Here is a 22439-nt window from a genome sequence, read left to right as displayed (position 1 = left end):
GATTCTATGCTCCAGCTCCTAAGATTCCTCTCTGAGCTCTGCCATTCCACGACTTCAGAAGGGAATGCTCAGATTTCCAGGGCAGCCACAGTGAGAGGAGCCATGACTGCAGGCTGCAGAGCCCGATTTTTCAGCTCTGTCTCTGTGGCGCAATCGGTTAGCGCGTTCGGCTGTTAACCGAAAGGTTGGTGGTTCGAGCCCACCCAGGGACGTTGTGCCTCCTTTTCATAACTAGGATAAGATTTCCCAGAGGGCCTTGGGCTCCGAACCGAGGACCTCCGGACTGGTTCTTTTTGGGGCAGAATGAGGATTTAAATAGGCTGATGGAGGGAGGGAGTAAGGGCCCGGCCCGGGATGCAAGAGGGAGGCTAAGAGGCATAACATAGGAGACCCATTCCCTAGATTGGTTGAGCGGCCCGTATCACCAGGGCACCCAGGAGCACCCCCTGGGGCAGTCCTGGCGGGCGGCGGGGTTCGCCGAGGCCCGCCGGGGAGGAGGGGCAGGAGGCGGCGGAACTCGGAGTCGCGCGGTTGCGGTGGTCACTTCCAGGAGCCGGACCTCTTCGGGAAGTGCACTCCTCCTCCCCTCCCCCTCTCCACCCTTCCACACTCACGGAACATACACTGAGACACACTTCCGCCGCCCATCCCCTCCAACCCGGAACGGTTAGAGCGGAGGACCCGCGGAGGTCGTCTGAAGGCTGTGTACAACATGGCGGCGGCGCTGGCGGGTGAGCGGAGAGAGAACCCGGGGCTGGGGCATCGGGGGGCGGAAGGGCGGCGAGGACCTTCTCCTGATAGCGTTCGCCGAGGCCGGGCGGGCAACCGTAGATAGCCGCCTACCCCACCCCCAGCCTGGTGGGTTGGCTGATCTCAGCCCTCCAGGCTCCCGGGGGAGGGGAGCGCCGCGGGGGCGGGCCCCCGGGGAGCCGGCGGCGCATGCGCGCGCCCCAGCCTCGACCCTTGCTGATCATGGGCCCCTGCCGACCTTGGGAGCGTTTTTCACTCAGTTGTGCCTAGTCTGTGTTTACTGCACTATGTTGGACCCGTAAATGTAAATAGAATTGAATTGTTGTTAAGAATAACAATTGAGGCCTTGAACTCTTGTGAGCGAACCTCCGACCCTTGACCTCTGAGCCTCGACTTACCTGCGCCAGGTGCTTTTCTCCTGGCCAAAAGCGCAGACCCTTTGCTTGGTGCAGCCGGGACGGTGCTAACTGGCCTTTGTCACTTGCTTTAAAGGGAGTGCGTGACTTCAGGAAGAGCCCCGGGTTTGAGTCTTTGCTTCTCATTTTTCAAGGACCTTGAGCGAGGTGGCCGGGAGTAACCACCTCGTAAAGAACTGTATAAACTTTGAAGGGCTGTCATTACCGTTCGTAGCAGCTCGGGGCCTCGCAGTCTGGACGACCTGAGTACAAATTCAACCTCAGACATAGATGCTAGCTGTGTGACCCTGGGAAGGTCAACCTCTCTCTACCTCAGTTTCCCCCTCGGTAAAATAGGGAGAATAATAGCACTTACCTTCCAGGGTGGTTGTGAGGAAAAAATAGTACTTGTAAAACTTGCAAACTTTAGAGCCTTACAATGCCAGCAGAAACAAGCGAAATGATTTGACCTCAGTCAGACAGCTAGTAATTAAGTGTCTTCTTTCTTCCTGACTCCTAGTCCATCCCTCTGTCTCATCCCACAAGACTCGGTGCCCTTCTCCAAACCTGTGAGGTCAATTTGCTCTCTCACATTATGACCCCCAGTTTGCTTTTCTTGTTGCCCATACATTTCTGCCATCGAAATCCTACCTAAACCATCCTATATCTCATTTCTTTTCACTCTTTCCCACCTCTTCCAAAAGAGTGAGTCTGAATATGGTGTTCCTTTTGCAAACTTTTGCTTGGGGAACCAAAGTTTTACTTGGGGAACCAAAGTTTTACTTTATGTCACTTGGTTGCACTTTAAATCAACAATCTTTTATATGATTGCTTTATATTAAGCGTTTTACTGGATTCTAGATACAAAGAAGCAGACAACCTCTCCCTTCCTGGAGTTTATATTCTAACTGGGAAGACAGTATATATAAATTAGAACATACAAGATAAATACAGAGAAGGAGGAGGGTACCATTATTAGGGGATCAGGAAAGGCTTCCTCTAGGAGGTAGCACATGAGCTGAGCCTTGAAGGAAATCCCTTTGCAATTCTGGCCCTGTCCTTGGCTTCCCATAAATCTTCTATAGATCATCTACCTATGTGCTGAAGGCCTTTCTCTAGATCTTTTAACAATTTGGACATGATGATAATTATAATATTGTAATTAGTTTTTGCCCTACTTGCAGTAATTAAATTGGCATGCTATTAATGTTCTTTTTTCTTGTGGTTTCTGCCTGCAGTTCCTCGCCTGGCCCGGTATGGATTATTTAGTTTTCGGTGAGTGCTGTGGTTTCTGATGTTTTACCAAGCGGAACAGTACAGTGTTTTTATGGGAGCAGAAAAAGAATCAGAATTTTAGATATCAAAGAGAATTTGGCAATCCTGTAGTCCAATCTCTTCGTTTTACAGATGAGGAGACTTAAGGTCCTCAGGGATATTACTTGCTTGCCCAGTATTACATCAGAAATTAGTGGCAGTTGTCCTGGCACCAGGAGAGATACAGAGGCAGGAGTGCCCAAGGCGCTTTGAGGGGGTAGGCAAGAAATACCTTTTGGCTGAAATTAATGATAACTATAGGGGAAAAATAGGAGATAAGGCCAGAAAGATAAGTCAGGACCATAAGTATAAAACTCAAAGTTTGTTTTCTAGGCAATGGGAAGCCATTGAAGGTTTTTGAGCAGGACAGTGAACGTTATCAGAGCTGGGCTTTAAGAAGATGTGAACTCAGGCCAGTTATTTCCTCTTGCCTCAGTTTCCTCATCTGCTTAGAGAGGGAGTTAGACTAATTCAAAGAAAGACCCCGTCTCATTTTAAATCTACAGTCCCATGACATCCTGTGACAATTGCAAATTGAATCAGACCATCTATATAGCCTAGGCTAGATGTAGGGAGATGAGCTGAGAGGATAATGAACTGAACTTATTCCTTTGTTCCTTGGTGGGATGTGATATTGAATTTTCTCCTGATTCTTGACTGTTCCTTTGAACAGACCCAGCACAGTCCTGCAGGTTCAGCTGCTCCATCAGAGTTCGGTGACAGATGCAAGCAGGTAAAAGGTAGCTTCTTAGGAGAGGCCTGTTAGTTCTTTCTCTTCTTCTTTTCCAAGAGTTTCCTGTGAGCATCACAGGCTCTTTCCACTGTAGTGCCCCAGGACTGTTGAGAAAGGGAAGATAAGACTCAGTGGGAATTGGATGGGGGAAGGGAATGAAATAGATTTGCATTGAACCATTCATCTCTCCTAGTTCCCCTTATGACCAGAATTATTCATTCACAGGTTCGCTGCGTGTAGTCAGTTCTCTGTCAGAGATCCATGTTGGGATGCTTCATCTGGGGTTGGAGGGCTCTCAGAGTAAAGCCAGAGTTGGGCCGCAAACTGGGTTGGGGGCTTAGGCCACGGATGAAACAAGTGGCCTTGATCTTCCCACTGTCCGCTGATCCCCTCTTTGAAAGTCAGGTTCATGACAGCAATATATGCTGACTTCAGGGGTTCCCCTTTTCTGCAGTGTCTTGATTTAGGATTCTTCCCATTGATGTTGTACATCTCAGTTTGTGTTTGTGTCCTCCTTTCTCAGCCCTGTCCCAGAGGGAAAGAAGAGTGGAGCAATAGTCCCCAAATCCTCCTCACTCCCAAGCAGCAGGGGGGAGTATGTGATCACCAAACTAGATGACCTGATCAACTGGGCCCGGCGGGTAAGTTACCACCAGATCAGTCTTTCTTCCCTAAAGGCCTGAATCTCCACCGTGGGGAAGGCATATGGAAACACGGGGCAGGGGAATCTCCACTTAGACCAGACTTGCAGAGGGAGCCGCCTTCCCCTTGCTTAACTGAGACAGGTATAGTGGATAGAGTGAAGGACTTATGTCAGGAGGACCTGAGTTCCAGCCCAGCCTCAGATATTTACCAGCTGTATGCCTATGGCAAGTCACTGATTTATAACCTCTCTTTGCTTCAATTCCTTCATCTGTGAAATGGGTATTATAAAGTACTGTGCAAGCCAATGTGACTGCAGCTATTATTATATGTCAAATGGAATGTGTGCCCATATTCAGCACAGAGTCCCTGCTTCTTCCATGAAGACAAGTGTGAGAAGCAAGTCATCACTGTCTTTGTCTAATTCATTGAGGAAAATGTACCAGACCAAGCCTAGTTCCCTAGGGCAGTCCACAGGAGACCTCCTGCCATCAAACCATTAGTTTGCCTTTGGGGCTCTTACCATTCAGACCCTTTGAATCTGGCTGTAATAGAGCTTACATCTCTCTATTTTGTCCATAAGAAGAGCATAGAAGACTTTGTCAGATGTTAGCTACGGGGTTCCTTTGAACTGTCAGACTAGTAACCTTGTTAAAAATAAAAAGAAAATATTGTTCATCTGTTCTTGCTGAAGGCATGCGATTCTTGTGATAGCTACTTCCTTGTCTAAATGTTCACTAACCTTCTCTTTAATAACATACATTGGAATTTTTCCAGGAGTTGTAGTCAAGCTTATTGCCCTGTAGTTTGCAGCATCTACTCTCTTCCCTTCTTGGAAACTCGCATATTGCTTCTCTCTAGGCCTATGCTATTTCTCTTGCAGTCTCACAGATGTTGACTTGGGGGACCTCAGAGTCTATTTCAACCCCCTCCTTTCTCCAATGAAGGCACTGACTCCAAGATGTTAAGTGACTTGCCTAAGGTCATACAGGCAGTAAGCTTCAGAGGTGAAATTTGAACCCAGGTCCTCTGAGGGCTCCAAAGTCACCACTCCTCCATGGTGCTGTGTTCTCTGCCTTTCAGACTTGGCAGTGGCTTAGCAATCAGCACTTCCATTCCTTTCGGTACTCTGATGTGTCCTTTGTCTGGGCTGGTGAGTGGAACTCGTCACTTGGCCAGGTCCTTTCTCACTTTCTCCAGGCTTCTTGTGGGTATCTGCCCTCCTCGAAGTCATTCCTGTTCTGTCCTTTTCTGTCCAAGAATCAGTATCTTTTGCAGAGGAAACAGAAGCAAAGCACTGGGTGGTTAATTCTCCCTGCTCTCTCTCTGTTGCTGTTTTTCAGGCTTCCAAGGCCTAGGAGGCTTTTTTGTGGAGGTGTAGCTCAAGCTCCCTCTTCTGTCCTTCCTGAATCTCCCTCCTGGGCTTCCATTGATTGAATCCCTTTGATCCACTTGCACTTGGGGCACTGTAGATGTACTTGGCTCCCCCTCCCCATTTGAGTGTAAGGTCCTTGCACAGATTGTATCATTCTGTGGACTTGTATCCACAGAGCCTGGCACATAGCAGGGCTTAGTAAATGATTGTTGATTGACTGAATGACTGACTGATTGGATCAGATCCATCCAAGTAGCAGCTCTATCCTTTCTTTGTTCCCCTTTTCCCCAATAGTTTTAAAAATAAAACTTGTCTTTTTGTTCTCACCTTTCCTTGACAGTATCAACTCATCTCCACACATTATGCTTTTTTCCTCCTGATGCTATTTTTCCAGGACTGTGCCATGATTTTGTATTCATCCTCTGTTCCCTGCCTTTGTTTCTGTTTTCTGTATGTGACTTTCAAAAATCCAAGTTGACTAATAGAGTTCCTTGGGCCTTCACATTGATCTCTTTAGACAACTACTCCTTTCCTGCCTTATCAGAATGTTTTCTTTGTGTTTTCCACGTTTCGTTTTTCAGACCTTCTCATCCTTCCTTGGCTACCTTTGCCTGTAGCATTTTAATCTGTGCAATCCTCCCTTATCTCTTCTGAGTCCTTTGGAGTCTGTTCTCCCCAGCCTAAGGCACATGTCACATAATGCCCCAGTTTCCTCCTTTACCCCACCTTGTCCAGTGGAGCAGTCACCTCCCTGCAGTGTTCCCAGCATTTCCACCCTCCCACCAATTCTCTGCCTTATTGGAGAGAGCCAGATCCAGGATAGACGTTCTCTGCCTTGGTGCTTCCTCTTTTGGAAGGAAGAAATCAGGCAAGTCGTGAAGATTGTTGGGGGCTCGGAGCTCCCTCGGAGGTTGGGACCGTCGAAAGCCCCATCTGTCCTGGGTGATCCACCAGGGATTCCCTCTCTGTAGAGGGTTCCAGTAAGGCTTCTGTTTCCATCTCAGTTTAGCGTTACCCACGTACTTTCATCGTGCTCCTCTGCTCCGATTCCTAAATTTCCTTGTATGAGTACATCTTATTGCACATAATAATGACCGCTAGCTATAGACTGCACCTCAGAGTTTGTAGAGCTCTCACTATGTGTTAGCTCTGTTGATCCTCTCATCTGGGGAGGTCGAGACCCTTATTATCCTCCTCCTGTAAATGAGGAAACCAAAGGTGAAAGGAGGGTAAGTGACACAAGTGTCTGCAAAGCAGGATTTGAACTTCCTTCTTCCTTACTTCATCCGCAAGATTCTGGGTCTTTATCCAGACCTCTGGAGGTCGAATTCGCTTTCTAGAGCTGTGATCTTTTCTTTGCCTTGCTTGTTGACCAGTACATTCCTGCCACTGAAATCCTACCCAAGCCATCCTGTGTCCCTGTTTCTCTTACTCCATGCCTCCCTACCTCCTCGAGAGAGGTCAAACATGAGCTTCCCTTTACGTACTTTTGCTTGGGGAACCAAAGTTTAACCTTATACCACTTGCTTGTACTTTAAATCACCGGCTGTTTTTTTATGGTTGCTTTATAGTAGTTGACTTGTTCTTTCATCTTTACGGTTGTAGATCTCCAGAAAACGTAAACTCCAGTTTACCTGGCATCTAAGCAACTAGACAATGTCAGTGAGAGAACATTTTTCTGGGCTTGTCTTTTATGAAAGAAAACTAAGTCAGGGCATTTTATTCAGAAATCATCTCCTGGAAGCTGGCATACACCGAATCCCTTACCCACAGCCGCACCTGCGTGGTAAAGTGGAGGAAGCCCTGAGACCTGGCTTCTGATCCCAGATCTTGCCCTGGTGTCTTGTGTGACCTTGAAGAAGTTCCCATTTAGGAACCTCGGGGTCCTCATTCGTAAAATGAGGACCTTGGAGTAGATTCTTTCTGAGGTCTCCTCTAACTCTGATAGTCTGTGAGTCAATGGATTGGTAGTCCTTTTGAATGAAAATGAATGTTCAGAGCTGAAATGAAGATGTATGAGAGGACACTCCCACCCCAGCCCTTTGCTGATGTGCAACTCCTGAAGGGCTGTATTTTCAGACTTCTTCAGTGTGTTGATCAGTAATATTGATTCTTTTTCTCCTTAATTTTTTTGTCTTCAAAAATACCGTTTGTTATGCTGGTTAGCTCTCAGGGAGAGGGAGGATTCGGGGGCGGGGAACTATAGCAATGTTAAAAAAAAAGCGACTTTTTTTTTCTTCTGTTTTGTTTTGTTTCCTCTCTTTTGTGGTTCCTCTTATTCTAATTCTTCCTTACAACGTGACTAATGTGAAAATATGTCTAATAGGAATATATATGTTGAGCCTATGTTAGATTGCACATTGTCTTGGGGAGAGAGGCGGAGAAACATTTAAAACTCAAAAGCTTATGAAAGTGATTGTTGAAAACTAAAAATTCCACTTAACCCCGATTGCTTCACCAAAAAGCAAAAAAAAAAAAAAAAAGCAAAGTAAAAAAAAAAAAGCAAAAGACATGAAAACTTTTTTTTTAAGTGTTCAGAAAATAACTATAAGGACTTTCAGGAGACTTTGTCAGCAAAGGCAGATTCAGTTGTGCTTGCCAGGCTTTGTGATTTAGTGGAAAGAGCAGGGAACTTGGAGTCAGTGGACCTCGCTTTTGCATTCTCCTGCTTCCTGGCTGTGTGACCTTAGCCAGGTCACTTCTTGGGGCCTTTGTTTCGTCATTTGATATATAATGATGTTGGACCTATGAGGTCCCTTCTAGCTCTGTAATCCTTTACTTATTGAAAGTACAATATTTTAGATGGCTTTTTGTAATAAGAAAAATGCTTTTCTGCTTAGCCCTGAGTTAAATTTGAGAATCCAGTTAATCAGAATATCCCTGCACAGTTTTGTTGATCAAGATTTTAGTTTGGCGGCAGCTAGGTGGTGAAGGGGATAGAGCACCATCCCTGGAGTCAGGAGGACCCGAGTTCAAATCCAGCTTCAGATACATAATACTTCCTAGCTGTGTGACTCTGGGCAAGTCACTTAACTCCAATTGCCTCACTTAAAAAAAAGAAAAGATTTTAGTTTGCAGAGAATACTAGTATCTCTTCTTCTTTTAGGTAGAGGCTGTTCCAGAAAGGGGAAAGCCTGCTTTCTTCATGTTTTTTATATGTTCTAGAGTTATACCAGCCTAGAGTGAGAAGGAAATCCAAGGTCTTAACCCAATTCCCAGTCTAATGCAGGAATCCTCTCCGCAGGGAGCCTGTGAAGTCACCTCCTTTTTTTCTTAGTCAGTTGTATCTAACTCTTTGACTCTTTTGGGGGTTTTTGTGACAAAGATACTAGAGTGGTTTACCATTTCCCTCTCCTCATTTGACAGATGAGGAAACTGAGGCAAAGAGGGTTAAATGATTCTCCAGGGTCACACAGCTAGTAGGTGTCTGAGGCTAGATTTGAACTCAGGCCCTCCTGATTCCAGGCCTGGCACTCTGTCTGCTATGCCACCTTCTTTCATATAGCTCTTAATTCTTAGGAATTTCTTTTTAATACTGAGACAAAAATCTTTATCCCTATAAAACTTAAGAGTATGTCTGCTTCCCCCACCCCTGAGTGATCCTAGACCCAGAATATCTAATTCACATGGAAAACAAAATGTGTGTGTCCGTTCTACCACAGTTCTGTGCCTTCATTCCGCCACCTCACCAGTATGTGTGTTACCTGGATTGCCCTACAAGACAGTTCCTGCCTCAGTTAAGGCTGTCATGTAAAACGCAGTGAGTTTTTTCTCTCTTTAGAGTTCCATGTGGCCCATGACCTTTGGGTTGGCATGCTGTGCTGTGGAGATGATGCACATGGCAGCTCCCCGGTACGACATGGACCGGTTTGGAGTGGTGTTCCGGGCCAGCCCACGTCAGTCAGATGTGATGATCGTAGCCGGCACTCTCACCAACAAAATGGCTCCAGCTCTCCGAAAGGTAACTCCCTGCCTCCTTGTCCTCGCCCCTTAATGTTGAGAAAGCCAGAACCAGCTGTCACACCCTGAGAGAGCCCAGGTCCAGCCTTAATGGGGGCAGAGAAGGTTTTTGCTCAGCAAGGAACAAGTCAACTTTACCAAAAGCAGCACAGAGCTACCTGAGGAAGGCTCGACAATTGCCAGCTGGATGTTTCTTACTTTCTGTGGCCTCTGTCAGAAGAATGGGACACCTGAGAATCAAAGAGTTCCATTGAGAAAATTTCAGATTCAGGCCGAGTAACTGATGGTATGACTTGGGCTCCAGCATGGAGTGATATCAGGTTGTAGGTCTGTCAGATAGTGGAATGTAGGAGACTTCCCCAAAGGCAGAGTAGGCTTTAGTGACCCTGCCCAGCCCTCTGCCATGTATCACCCCCTCTGATCCTTAAGGGGGCAATGTCGTGCTAGGCTCTAGTAGCATCTGAAGTTAATTATGCAAGGAAATGACAGTAAGATGGCTGGCTTTGTCTGTGTTCCAGGTATATGACCAGATGCCAGAGCCTCGTTATGTAGTCTCCATGGGAAGGTAGGTGAAGGGTGGATACCTTTTTTTGCATTTCTCTGTGACCAGGGTCTGAATCATGGATGGAACAAAGCAGTGCTACTATTCCAGTAGCAGTGGGGGAATGCAAATGCTCCCCATGAGCCCCGGGTCCCTGTCTTAAGAAGATCCTCTCTCACTGGGGAGTCCAAGAAACACCTGCAGAACGATATCAAAGTGTGAAATGGTGATAGTGGGAGCCTGTGCCGGAAATCAGGGCACCATCAGCTCCACAGCTGTGAATTTCTCCAAAATGAACACCCCAAGAAAGACAAATTAGAAATGGTCCCCAGGGCTGGAGGTGGGAGAGTATGAGGATGTGAAAAATGCAATGTGGAATTAAAAAGATATCCTGAGAAAGTAAGAAGAGAGGCATTGTGGTGTTTTGGATAGGGCACTAGATGATACATGAAGGATAGGGCTGGGGTCAAGAGAGGCTGAGGTTCAAATCCTGCCGTGGTCACTTACTAGCTGTGTTAATGGTAAGTCATTTAAACCTCATGGGTCCTCATTTTTTTATCTGGAGAACAAGAAAAAGAACACTGGGATTACCTCTCTGGTGGGGTTGTTGGGAGGAAAATGCCTTGCAAACCGTCCTAAGCCCCTGTAGATGTGAGACCAGCTGTAAAAATCTCTGCTAGGAAGCGATCCAGGGCAGTGAAAAGCACACGGATGATGCTTCCCATCAGCTGCAGCGCCCAGAGAGGAGCTTTGGTCTGGAGTCACTTCTTTTCCCATCAAAGAAGAGGCTTGTCAGGGAGATTCTCCACAATGATAATAGACGTGGAAAGAACCTCAAACAGTGTTAGATGAAATGAGACTCCCCTTAGGGAAGGAGACACTTCTGAGGGTCATGAGGGTAGAAAATGTGCCAACCAAGCATTCGCTTTATTGGATATCACAAAATTCATGCTGGAAAGAAAGCCCACAGATAGAATAGATCCGTACTGAAACCTTCCAGCTGTGGAGTGAGGGAGCATGGGGTCTAGCAGGAGCTCAGGGAATGGGATCAGAAACCCAGAGTTCACGTCCTAGCTCTCACAATTAGCTGCGTGCGTGACATTGAGCAAATCACTGTTCCTTCTAGGTCTCAGCTCTCCCTCTAGAAAATGATGGTATTGGTGGTCTCTGAGGTTCGATTCAGTAACTGCTGAAAGAATTCAGGTCTTCCTGTGGGCTTGGGCAGAGAAGGCTTTCTGAAGGAACTTAGTGTTGAGATTGGACCAGGGGAATTTGTGAGTGGAGGCAAGTCCTTGGAGAAGAACACCCAAGACAGGCAGATGAAGTCAAAATACGGGAGATTGACAAGATCATAGCATTTGATTAAGCCCTTGTGAACGGCAGCTCCCCTTTGGAGAGACTGAGCACTTTCATGCTCATCAGAAGAGAAAAGCCAGGGGGACAAAAACCCCATTTGCATCATTTTAAGCTCCTATCTCTGTTTCCTGCTCCCTCCTTCTTTGATGCCATCTTGTTGTCCTGGTAACTATCTTCCCTGCTCAAGAAGAATTAATCTTTTCCATCTGACCTTGGATAACAAGGGACAGTGAGTCCAGGGGTCAGCTTGTACTAGTCCCAGCCAACTTTCAAAAACACTGAGAGTTTTGTGTTTGGGTGGGAATTGGCATTGCCAGGGACACCGTGTCCCTGGGCTAGTAGGAGTAACAGAATCAAATGTTGTAGCTGTTCTAGAGAAACTCAAACCACACGTAGAGCCGGGGAAAGAGCTGGGAGAAAATGTGGGGGAGATGTGCTCACTCTGTGCCTTTTTTTTGCTCGACTACTTTTCTTTTTTATAAGGGAGGGTTCAGGTGGGGTGGAGGAAGAAGTGAATAGTGGGTGTGGGGGGGTGTGTGTGTATATATATATCTGTATGTTTATGTGTGTGTGTGTGTGTGTGTGCATCAGAAAATGCACAAGGAGGGTCAGCTAGGTGGCGCAGTGGATAGAGCTCCAGCCTTGGGAGTCAGGAGGACCTGAGTTCAAATGCAGCCTCAGAAGCTTGACACTTAACTAGCTTTGTGACCCTGGGCGAGTCACTTAACCCCGATTGCCTCACCAAAAAGCAAAAAAAAAAATGCACAAGGGCAAGCAAAAAGAAAATGGATGTGGCAGAGGAAGTGATGTTGAGGAAACCAATTTGGCAAAGGGTTCATGTTCAGACCAGGAAATACAATGACAAAGGTCCAGGGGGGCCAGAGTGTGGCGTGAGGACTCTCTTGGCATCTGTTACTTGAGCTTTGTTAAGAATGTGAGCTCCTCGAGCCCTCCCTGGTCCAGTTTGTGCGCTTGTGCCACCAGCATGCTGCCCAGAGCTGGCCACCGGAGAGTAGGCACTGAGTAATGCTCAGTGGATCCCCTGAGTAGCTGCTCCTGGGATATGGCCCAGGAAAGTTAGGGTTCCTTTGAGCTTGAGCAGTTTTCCTCTAGTCACCCATGAAGGCTTCCGTGCCCGGGAGTGAAATTGCCTCCTGGGCAGGTTTAGTTTCTTGGGCATGCTTTTTGTGGGCTGTGGGGCCCTGACATGGGTGAAAACAAACTCAGAAGGGCTAATGGGCAGCATGCGTGGATGCTGGGAGGGTCCTGGGCTTGTTGGAATCACATTCTGCTACTCGTTTGGTGACCGTAGTTGTTACGTATTCGCTCTGTCCTGTTGTTTTTTCAGCTGTAAAATAGCTGTGTGAATGATAATAATCCTTATTGTTGCTAATAATAATAGCAACTATATGACGCATCACAGTTTGCAAAGCACTTTATATAGGTTATTTCATTTAATCTTCAGAAAACAACCCCAAGAGCTGTGTGCTGTTATCTTCCCCACTTCACAGGTGGGGGAAACTGAGGGAGACAGGTAAATGACTTGCTCAGGATCACACAGCTAATAAATGTCTGAGATAGAATTTAAACTTGGGTCTTCCTGACTCTGGCCCTGAACCCACTGGGCCACGTAGCCCATTATACTGGCACTAGCTGCCTCACGGTCATAATGAGCAAAGTTACTACGTACACCTGAAGTGCTCTGGAATTGTGAGGTAATTCTTCTTATTCTTTTTTTTCCTTAACAGTTGTGCTAATGGTGGAGGATATTACCACTACTCGTATTCTGTAGTGAGAGGATGTGACCGCATTGTGCCCGTGGACATCTACGTCCCAGGTAGAGGAGCCCTTCCTTAGCCACCGTGTGGCGGAGCCCAGTTCTGCTGCGCACTGTGTTGTAGCACTCGAAGGAACTTGGAGTTGACCCCAGCTTTTCCCTCACACCACAGTTTTACAGATAGGGAAATTGAGGACCATGGAAGGGAAGTGACCCCCCCCAGGTCATTCAGAAAGCCAGAGGTGAAAGAGTGAGGTCTAATTATGTGAGAGTACAGGTAATGAGCTTAATTATACTGCAATCTTGAGGTATTTCTTGCAGATGGGATGCCTTTGACACATTAAAACCTTCATCATTCGGGGCAGCTAGGTGGTGCAGTGGATAGAGCCCCAGCCCTGAAGTCAGGAGGACCTGAGTTCAAATCTGGCCTCAGACCAAACACTTGACACTTACTAGCTGTGTGACCTTAGGCAAGTCACTTAACCCCGATTGCCTAACAGAAAAACAAAAGAAATAAAAGAAAAAAAAAACCTTCGTAATTCCCCAGCAGAAGCTTCTTCTAACCTGTTTATACGTAGACATAGCAGTGCCTCACTGCCTTGTTACTAAGTTGCCATCTAAGGTCAGGGCACCAAGGTATAGTAGAAGGAGTGGGGAATTTGTAGTTAGGACCTAGGTTCAAATGCTGCCTTTGCTGTTTATCAGCTGTGTGAATTTGGACAGGTCCATCCCCGCCTCTGGCCCTCTGTTTCTTCATCTGTAAAATGATGGCTGGACGAGAGGGTCTCTAAGGACCCTTGCAACTTTAAGTCCTGTGATCCTCTCAGTACATCCCTCCCCTTCTCTGTGCCTAGCTTTCTCTTCTAAGTGAGAAGGTTACTCTGAAGGATTCCGAGTTCCTTTCTAGCTCTCTCATTGGGTGACCAGTACCTGGTCGAGGAAGAGACAAAATCACTGATCCACAGTCCAGTCGAAATCCAGAAAAGAAGCACAAAGAGCTCCTCAGATTGATGTCAGAGAATCCTGGGGCTGAGCCTCAGTGGCTTTCCTCAGAGCAGAGGCCAAAGGCCCCCAGAGAGGCTGCTGCCTCTTACTCTTCACAGAGTTCTGACCATGTGCCCTTGGGTCATCTGAGATGCAGCCTAGAGCAGAGCAGAAGCAGCAAGAGGAGGAGGAAAGGGGCTCGGGGACCTCGGAGCAGCAGGAGAGAGTCAGAAAAGCCATACAAAGAAAGCCTTTCTGTGCGGGGGAGAAATCTGAGGCCCTGGGGCCTCACTTTACAGGCCAGTTCAGTTGATGGTCACTCGTGGAGATGACTTGGAATGTTCAAGAAAATGTTCAACTAAGCTCACTGAGCCATAGATCCTCAGAGCAGGAGGGGCCTTAGCGGAATCCTGGCCAATCCATACCTGAGTAGAAATCCCATCTGGAACATCTGGGCCTGGAAGGGTCCCCCTCCACCTTTGTGGGGAGGTGGTTTCATTCAGACCCCCAACACGAGTCAGTTTCAGCTCTGAAATTCTCCCTGTTAAGGGGCAACAGCCAACCTGTGGGTTTTCTCCCAGGAAAAAGGCATTCTGGTATTCCTGTCCTCTTTCCCAGGAATCACTGGCATAGAATGCCACCAGCTGCTTGGTTCCTTCCAACACTGCTTTAAAAGCATAAGTGACCTTTTAGTGTAAGCCAGTGCATTTGTAGCATTGGTGGGGTGGAAAAGAGCCCTGCTGGACCAGGCTGGCATCAGAAGACTGGCCTGTGCCCTGGTCTAGAAGACAGAATAATCCTCACTATTATTTCCTAGGCCTGTTGGGAAGATTAGAACATATGAAGGTGCTTTGGTGCTATGGATATTGAGGACTGAAAGTCCTGTGGTCCTGTGCTACTACAATAGTATCAGGGCAGCATTTAGGCACAGAGTCCTGCGTTAGTATTTCATGTCCTGGAAACCTCTTCTATCCACCTCACTTAAGGTCCCAATTCCCTTTGCTTGACTTGAGATTCCTTGAGAAGTCTGTAGTCTCTCCCTGACTTAGGGCTGAGCTCTCTTCCGTGCCCAATCCCAGAAACACAGTTCCAGAAAAGACCTTGGAGGGTAGCTGATCCAGCTTGTGTGTGAGCAGGAATCCCTTCCAGCTGGTCAGCCAGCCTTCACCTAAAGACCGCTGGGCAGGAGGGAAATTCCAGCTGTTTTGGGGAGTCATCAGGGTTTCCTGTAAAGAGCAAATTTCAAGTCAGAGGATTTGAATTTGGAACCTGGCTCCACTCCCAATGTATGTGACCCTGGGCAAGTCACACCCTCCCAAGCCTCAGCCCCCTCCTCCTCTTTAAAAGGAGGGACCTCAGGACCCTCAGGACCTGAGGTCCCTTCCAGCTTAGATCCCATGGTCTCTTAGCTCCTTATCCCCTCACTTCCCACCTTCCTCCAGTTTGGACTCTAGAAGTCGTCTTGGATCTTGTGGTGTGACCTCTGTGATCCCTGGCCATTGTAAGTTTTGTCTGTATCCAGAAAGCAGCAGCCTGATTTTACCCAAATTAATCACATGCACAGTTGGCCACAGGGCTGGGTGTCCCAAAAGTCTTAGGGCAGCTGTAAGCTTCAATAGCTGTAATAATACAGTGAGTACCATGATACTAGAATACCTTTAGGGAAGTGCCCAGTGCTCAGGAGAGGCCAGTGTCTGTGTCGGTGCTTCATCCTCCCTTGCCTGGTGACGGGTGGTGTAACTGCATGTGCTGTGTGTCCCTTCAGGCTGCCCACCCACAGCCGAAGCATTGCTGTACGGGATCCTGCAGCTCCAGAAGAAGATCAAACGGGAAAAGAGGCTCAAGGTGTGGTACCGGCGGTGACGACGGGGGGCCGTGTGGCCCTTCCCCCTCCCCCCGCCTCTGTTTGTTTGTGATCTCATGCCATGTAAACGTCAATAAAATACCCACATAACAGATACTGTTGTCTCTGCTTGGCACCCAGGGCAGCCTGGTGTGGTGGATAGAGAGAACTCAGGGCCTGCACTCAGATCCCTTCACTTAACTCCATATGGCCTTAGTTTTCCATCTGTAAAATGAGTGTTGGACTAGATGACGTCTAAGGCTTTGTCCACACACATATAAGCGTGTGCTGAGTCCTAGGGCTTCTAGGACTGGATAGGACTGAGGGCAAGGCCATGAGGTCCGTCTCTTGTTATTAGATCAGTAGCTGAGTTATTTCTGGAAAGCCATCGTGCAAATGCAAACTTTTGGGGACTGGGTGAGGTGGAGGAGGGTTCCACACAAGGCATCCTCAGTGCTGGGGGATCCAGTGTCATCGACATTCACACACAATCCCCACAGTCTACGCACATGAAAGTGTGTGTCCTCCCCGTGGAAAATCCGTAGGCTCTTGATGCCATACTGAAGAGGGTCGCAGGGCGGTCCCCCTGTGTTTGTCAATCAGGCTCAGAATCCTCTGTGATTAATATAGTAGGTGCTCAGTAAATGCTTGTCGGTGATTATGATGGAGAGTTGACTGTCTCAACGTCATTGGCCTGGCCTGGGAGTTAGAATGCCATGGTCCTTGCTGTGACTTCCTTGCTCCAGTCGCCAGATTCCTGTAAGATGAGAGCGGACTGGACAATCTGTAAGGTTTCTTGTAGCGTGGCTGTGTTAGGGTCTGTCTGTCCCCAGAAGGCCCTTCCAGCTCTCATGGTCTGTGGTTCTTTGTGGACTTCAGCCCTCTCCTCACAAACCAAGGCTCATCAGATTGTTTTGTTTTACTCTTGGTAGAAGTGTTTGCATGTTGTCTTAGAGCACAGCAAGGGGGCGGGACCTCTTTTTGCAGATATGCCATGCCCTTCCATGAGTCCTTTTGTAGAGAGGGAAAACCGCTCTTTTTAGAACAGGAAAAGATTCCTCAGGAATGAGGGGATACATTTGGAAGTTCTCCTTTAGCACTGGAGTATGTTAGATCTGGTTTCCCCAGGGGCCCCAGACTGAGAAAGCTTCATGGAAATAACCAAGAGGACTGGGGAGTCGAAAGAGCTGGGTTTGAATCCTTGATCAAGTCCTTCCTCTGCATGCTTCAGACCGATACATGACCCCATGGGTGTGGGGACCCCATTCCCCAGTGTGGCCCATAATCCCTCCATTTATCCTACCTGGCTTTTGCCCATTTCTTCCCATGAATCCTCCTTGAGGTCTTTCCTCTGGTTCTTTTAATAGTCGGGGATACCAGTGACAACAGGCTGGCCCACTTTACTCGGGTCAGGAATATCCTTGAAGTAATTTATGCTGCCCTTCCCACGTATGCCATTATCAGTCAGATATAGCAGCCTGCTGGTGTACACACTGCCCACGTCTCTCCGTTGCCATTTGACATCACGTGTAACTGATTCTTTCAAGATCATGCTGCATTTCATAATTTGTGAACATGTAGCATCACTTGAAGCCTATTGGTGATGAAATAAGGTTTTCCTGAGAAATAAGTCATGCCATTTTGAAAGGAAATTATCCCACCTGATCTCAATTCTAGGCCTAGCTTATAAATATACCAATGGACCAAGTCTGTGGGATACCTAACCCGCTGCCAGGTTATAATCCAGGCCCTGTCTTTCATTGTTACTGCCTGCCTCAGAGTTATTTTGAAGAAAACAGAGATAGGAAAATGAAGACCATCGTATCACTCTCTTTAAACCTCGGCCAGAGTAAGAGGTCAGCTTTTGAAAGAGCCAGCCTACGGGAAGCTCCTGAAGTGACCTCACTGACTACCAATACTGACCACCAACTTGGCATTCAAAGGTTAAGGATGCCAAGGGAGAAAGAGGACCCTGCCAACCTGAGGAGAAACCTAGAGCTCTGTTATAGAAGGCAGGAGATGTGAGCAGGATCTATGATGTGGCCTGAGTAGTGAGGAGTCAGGAGTCCAGACTGCAGGCCTGTTTTTGTGATGCTTCTAGCACCAAGTGCTCTGGGGAGCCTGGGCATGGCAGCCCTGGAGGACTGTGGAAAAGGCCTTATCTTTAAGACAACCAGTGAAAGTTTTGTGTTACTTGTTTGTCTAATTTTTATTAAGCCATCATCTGTTCATGTTTTTACCTTTCTCAGAATACTTTGCAGGTTCCCAGTTTGTAAGCCCTCCACAATTCCCATTTGAGCACGTCCATTAATTTTGCAAATCGTTCTATGCCCTGTCCTCCCTGCAGCCATCTTCCACCCCTTAATACTGGTTTCCCAAGATTATAAATATAAAGTTGTGCTTTGAACAATAACAGCAACAACAAGGCAAAAGTTTATGTTGCAAAATTACAAAGAAGCAAATGTGGTCCCAAAGATAGAAGACATCTCCCTTCCTGGGTGTGGAAAATCACCTATCTTTTCAGATTTTTTTTTTTAGTGTTTTGATGAGTTTAGCTGTTTTTTTTTCCTCTTCTGCACCTTTTTTTTTCTTAAAAAAATTCTTTTTATCTCCAAAAGATTCATGATAGAAAATGCTATCCACATCTAGAGAAACGAACTATGGAGTCTGAATGCAGATCGAAGCATACTATTTTCACTTTTTTTCCCTTCTGTTTTGCTTTGTTTCCTCTTTCTTGTGGTTCCTTCTGTTGGTTCTAGTTCTTCCTTATAACATGACTAATGTGAAAATATGTTTAATAGGAATGTTTATGTAAAGCCCATAGCAGATTGCACATAGTCTTGGGGAAGGGGAGAAAAATTAAAAACTCAAAAACATAAAAATAATTGTTGAAAACTAAAAATAAATTAATAAAAAATTTTAAAAATTTTAAAAAGAAATTGAGGCAAATGGAAAAAAGGTGGGTACAAAAGAGCAGGCTAGAAGGTAGTGTTTTTGAACAAAAGCTGAAAAGAGGTATTTTCTTAAAAAATTCTTTTTCATATGGGATAACGAAGAATTTTGTTGAGTCCTTCAGTCATGTCCAACTCTTCATGACCCCATGGACCATACCACACCAGGCCCTTCTGTCCTCCACTATCTCCCAAAGTCTGTCCAAGCTCATGTTCATTGCTTCCATGACATTATCCATCTCATCCTCTGCTGTCCCCTTTTTCTTTTACCTCCAGTCTTTCCCAACATCAAGGAATAAAAGGGAAAATTTAGGTTGATGTGAAAGCAAAAGACAGCAGCTAAAATATTGTTGTACTTTGCTCAACCACCTTGAGTCTCACTGTCCAGTTAGCTTTTGCAAGGAGTCTGTCACATGGCTGGATGTATCAACGGGCTTACAGTGGGCAGAGTCCTGGTGGTCATTTCTTCAACAAGAGGATTAGGCAATGGGATGGGTTTGAGTAGAGATGGGAAGGACCCAAGCTCAGGGTGGGAAGAATCTTACATCCTTTGGATTAGTTTCCTGCTTGAACTGCCCTCAAAGGCCCATTTGCTTCTTTGTATCCCCGCTGCTCATTTCTCTTTCCCGTTTCTCCTCCCTTCCCTTTCTCATCCATCACACCTTCTCTCTCCATTCTTTTCCCCTAATCTCTCCTATCCCCACATTTCTTCATTCTTCCCTTCCCTAGACACACATACACACACCCCTTGCATCAACAATTCAAGAGTCAGGAAGGAAACCTGGACTCTAGCTGAGGTCAGAATTCCTTTATTATTTGACCAGCAGGCTTTTTGCTACAACTGAGAAGGTGCAGGGCCTTCCCTTTCCCCCAGAGGACCTCTGACACCCCAGCAGAGCACCTGGTCTGAAGAGCACCAAAATCTTAATAAAGGATACAGGGGGGCCTCACAGTATATTAGTTAAAGTTAAGGCTTCCAAATGGACTTAAACAGGGAAACTGAAAGGGAACAAATAGTGTAGTGGAACATGCCTGGGGCCTAGATTCCCTCAGCCTCTTGACCTCAGTTTGGTAGAACACTGGGCAAGAAAGAGACCCGATTTCAGATCCTAGCTCTGTCTTCAGTGACTGTGGACAAGTCACTTCTCAATTTCTTCACCTATAAAGGGATAGGGACTGAACCTCTCGATTAAAGGGAACTCTCCATTGAGGAAACTTCCTCTACCAATGCAGGTCTGCAGCTTAGTCTGAAGGAGACGCCTAGAATAACTAGGTTTCATGACTTAGCCAGAGTTGCAAAAACTAGAACACATCAGAGGTAAGACTTGAACCTGGGTCTTCCTGGCTCCAAGGCCAGCTCTGGCTACTGTCTAGTAAATACAATGCCTCTCTGTCATCTATAAAATGGGGCTACTCTTTGCTCTACCTCTATCTCAAAGGAAAGGTGTTAATCAGTCGACAAACATATTAAGTACTAAGTGTCAGGCACTGTGTTAAGCCCTGAGGATACAAATAAAGATAAAAATATTTTCCCTGCCTGCAAGGGGTGCTATGGGGACCTCAGAGACCATGCAATCTAGTTCAGCTATAACCTGAGCAAGAATCCCATCCCCCACAAGTAGACGTTAACTCTTTGAAGCCCTAGAATGAGGGGGAAACCCATGACATGAGCATTTGGCCCCTGGACTCACTCTTGGATTATCAACACTCTGTCTCAAATGGGGTACAGGCCCCTCAAAGGCAGCGGGCAAGGCTCTGGACTTCTCTGTACTTTTCCAGCACCAAGAAGCACATTATGGGCACTTACTAAACAAGAGGAGGGGCATGTCCTTAAAGCAATTCCTTGCAGAGCTTTTGAATGAGAAATTGCCATTTTGGTAGCCTGATTATTACCTTTGAGGGTAGCCAGTTCCTTACATACACCCATTCTATAGATGAAACAAATAAAGGCCCCAAGTAGCTTACAAGGACTGAGATGGTAGACAAATCAAAAAGCAGAAAAACCCTGAGCCTTGACTTCTAGCACTGGGCTCTGCCCAGAACTTAATGTGTTTGTTGTATTGAAACAGAAGCCTTTTTGCCACTCTTGAGGCCTTGAGTGAGGAGACAGGCCTAGAGAATCCCTCAGTCCCCTGCTTGCTTTCTGCCTCTCTTCCTGTGTCAAGTTCCCTTGTCAAGTCTTGTTGAGAAGTTGGCTGAGATCTACTGAGCAATCCTAGGCTCTAGCCCTGGCAGGCCAGAGAGTCCTTGGTGCCCCCATTCCAGGGTCAGCCTGAAGGAAGAGGAAGCTGGGCGCCCTCAGTGTTTGACGACTGTCGGGGTGATCATCTTGGGGAAGGAGTAGTAGCGGCATTCCTTGGGGGGCACCAGGTCCATCACAGTGGTGCTGATATTCTCCTTCTTGAAACCTGCCTCCACCAGGGCTGGGATCTGGGTCTCCTAAGGGGCAACAGAAAGAAAGGGCCAGGTCATCTGCTGGGAGGTACACTGGAAAAATACATCTGGTGGGCCTCAGGCGGGGGACCTGGGTTTGACTCCTAGCTGTTACCATTTACTCCCTGTGGGATTTGAGACAAGTGGTTTCTCTGCTCTTGACTTCTGGTTCCCTTTCCTAATTGAGCTAAAATGGCGATTGTCTGAGTTAAAGAATCTGGGCTAAAATGTGGGGTCTGCCACTGATGACCTCTAGGATCGTGGACAAGTTTAACTCATCTGGAAGACTTCTAAGGTCTCCTCCAGCTCTAGATGTATGACTCTCTAAGCCCATCCAGGCCCCTAAGAGAAATGAAATCAGGAGGAAAGACTCGCCATGAATCTTTGCTAACGAAAAGGGAGAGCTGTTTGGAGAGGAAGTCCTATATAGCTTTGACGTGGATATTAGAGAAGGTGACATGGTCTCCACGAAGCCATCCTTTGGGGATCAAAACCAGAAAACAATAAAAGTTTGGTTATCTGTTCATCTTTAAGATTTAAAGAATCTATGAATTTGTTGGCACTGGTATCTCAGCACTGACAGAGATCGTAAACCCTCCACATCCTAAATGAATTAATGTGGCTGAAAAGAAAACAAACAAAAAAACCAGTCATCCTTTGCGGGAGTAAGCCTTCCCACTTCTTAGCTAGATGGGTCCCTGAATAACAGACATAACATGGAATAGTGGAAGGGGTGTTGGATTGGAGAACCTGGTTCTGCAACTTACTACCTTGTTGAACATATCTTAGGGCCTTGGTTTCCTCAACTGTCAAAATGAGGGGGAAAGGCTGAACTGAACAACCTAGAAGTTCCCTTCCTTCTCTCAATCTGTGATGCTGACCTGACTCTGACACTTGTAATCTGTATGACCTTGGGTCATTCATTTAACTACTCTAGGCATCAGTTTCCCTATCTGTAAAATGATGGCATTGGACTTGACTTCTAAGATCCTGTCCTACTCTAAATCTATATACCGTGATCTTAGCTAAGCAATAAACCTCCTTGAGGGTCCTCTTCAGCTCTGTTGTCTATAATTGTCAAAGAGAATGATTGGGAAAGTATTCTGTAATCCCGAAAAACAGTAGAGAAATGTGAGCTGTTATTACTGTTGTTCTTATTAGGGAAGGATAAAGGCAAACATCTGCAGCACGCTTGCATCTCTGGAGGCTGCCCCTGAATTCAGAGACTTTACCTTTGTTTCCAGTGGCAGAGCTGGGAGAGCCCTTAGAACACAGGATGTCAGGGCTGGGAGAGTTCTTAGAACACATGATGTCAGAGTTGGGAGGTTTCTTAGAACATATGATATCAGGGCTAGGAGGGACATTAGAACACAGGATGTCAGGGC

The 22439-nt window shown here is 46.6% G+C and overlaps 2 protein-coding genes and 1 non-coding gene across 3 annotated transcripts in view; 2 read left to right on the top strand and 1 right to left on the bottom strand.

Annotated features, from left to right (window-relative positions):
* The first annotated feature begins 102 nt into the window (after positions 1 to 102).
* On the top strand, positions 103 to 15787 carry NDUFS7 (NADH:ubiquinone oxidoreductase core subunit S7). Its single transcript, XM_027853126.1, is given in 10 exon segments — positions 103 to 156; positions 387 to 618; positions 621 to 731; positions 2384 to 2420; positions 3133 to 3192; positions 3716 to 3833; positions 8991 to 9170; positions 9688 to 9734; positions 12815 to 12903; positions 15593 to 15787. Coding segments are annotated over 10 exon segments (1026 nt in total). The 3' UTR covers positions 15691 to 15787.
* TRNAN-GUU lies at positions 139 to 212 on the top strand. Its single transcript has one exon. It is a non-coding gene; the product is annotated as a tRNA-Asn (tRNA).
* Positions 15788 to 19408: 3621 nt separating the features above from the next.
* GAMT (guanidinoacetate N-methyltransferase) overlaps positions 19409 to 22439 on the bottom strand; it is a 16654-nt gene continuing 13623 nt past the window's right edge. Inside the window, exon 6 of the mRNA XM_027853180.1 lies at positions 19409 to 21060. Within this exon, the coding sequence (XP_027708981.1) occupies positions 20920 to 21060 (141 nt within the window). The 3' untranslated portion in view covers positions 19409 to 20919. The remainder of the gene's footprint in view (positions 21061 to 22439) is intronic.

Source organism: Vombatus ursinus, unplaced genomic scaffold (genome assembly GCF_900497805.2).
Source record: "Vombatus ursinus unplaced genomic scaffold, bare-nosed wombat genome assembly UNPS02009918.1, whole genome shotgun sequence".
Lineage (NCBI taxonomy): Eukaryota > Metazoa > Chordata > Mammalia > Diprotodontia > Vombatidae > Vombatus > Vombatus ursinus.
This window is presented reverse-complemented; position numbering and strand designations above follow the sequence as displayed.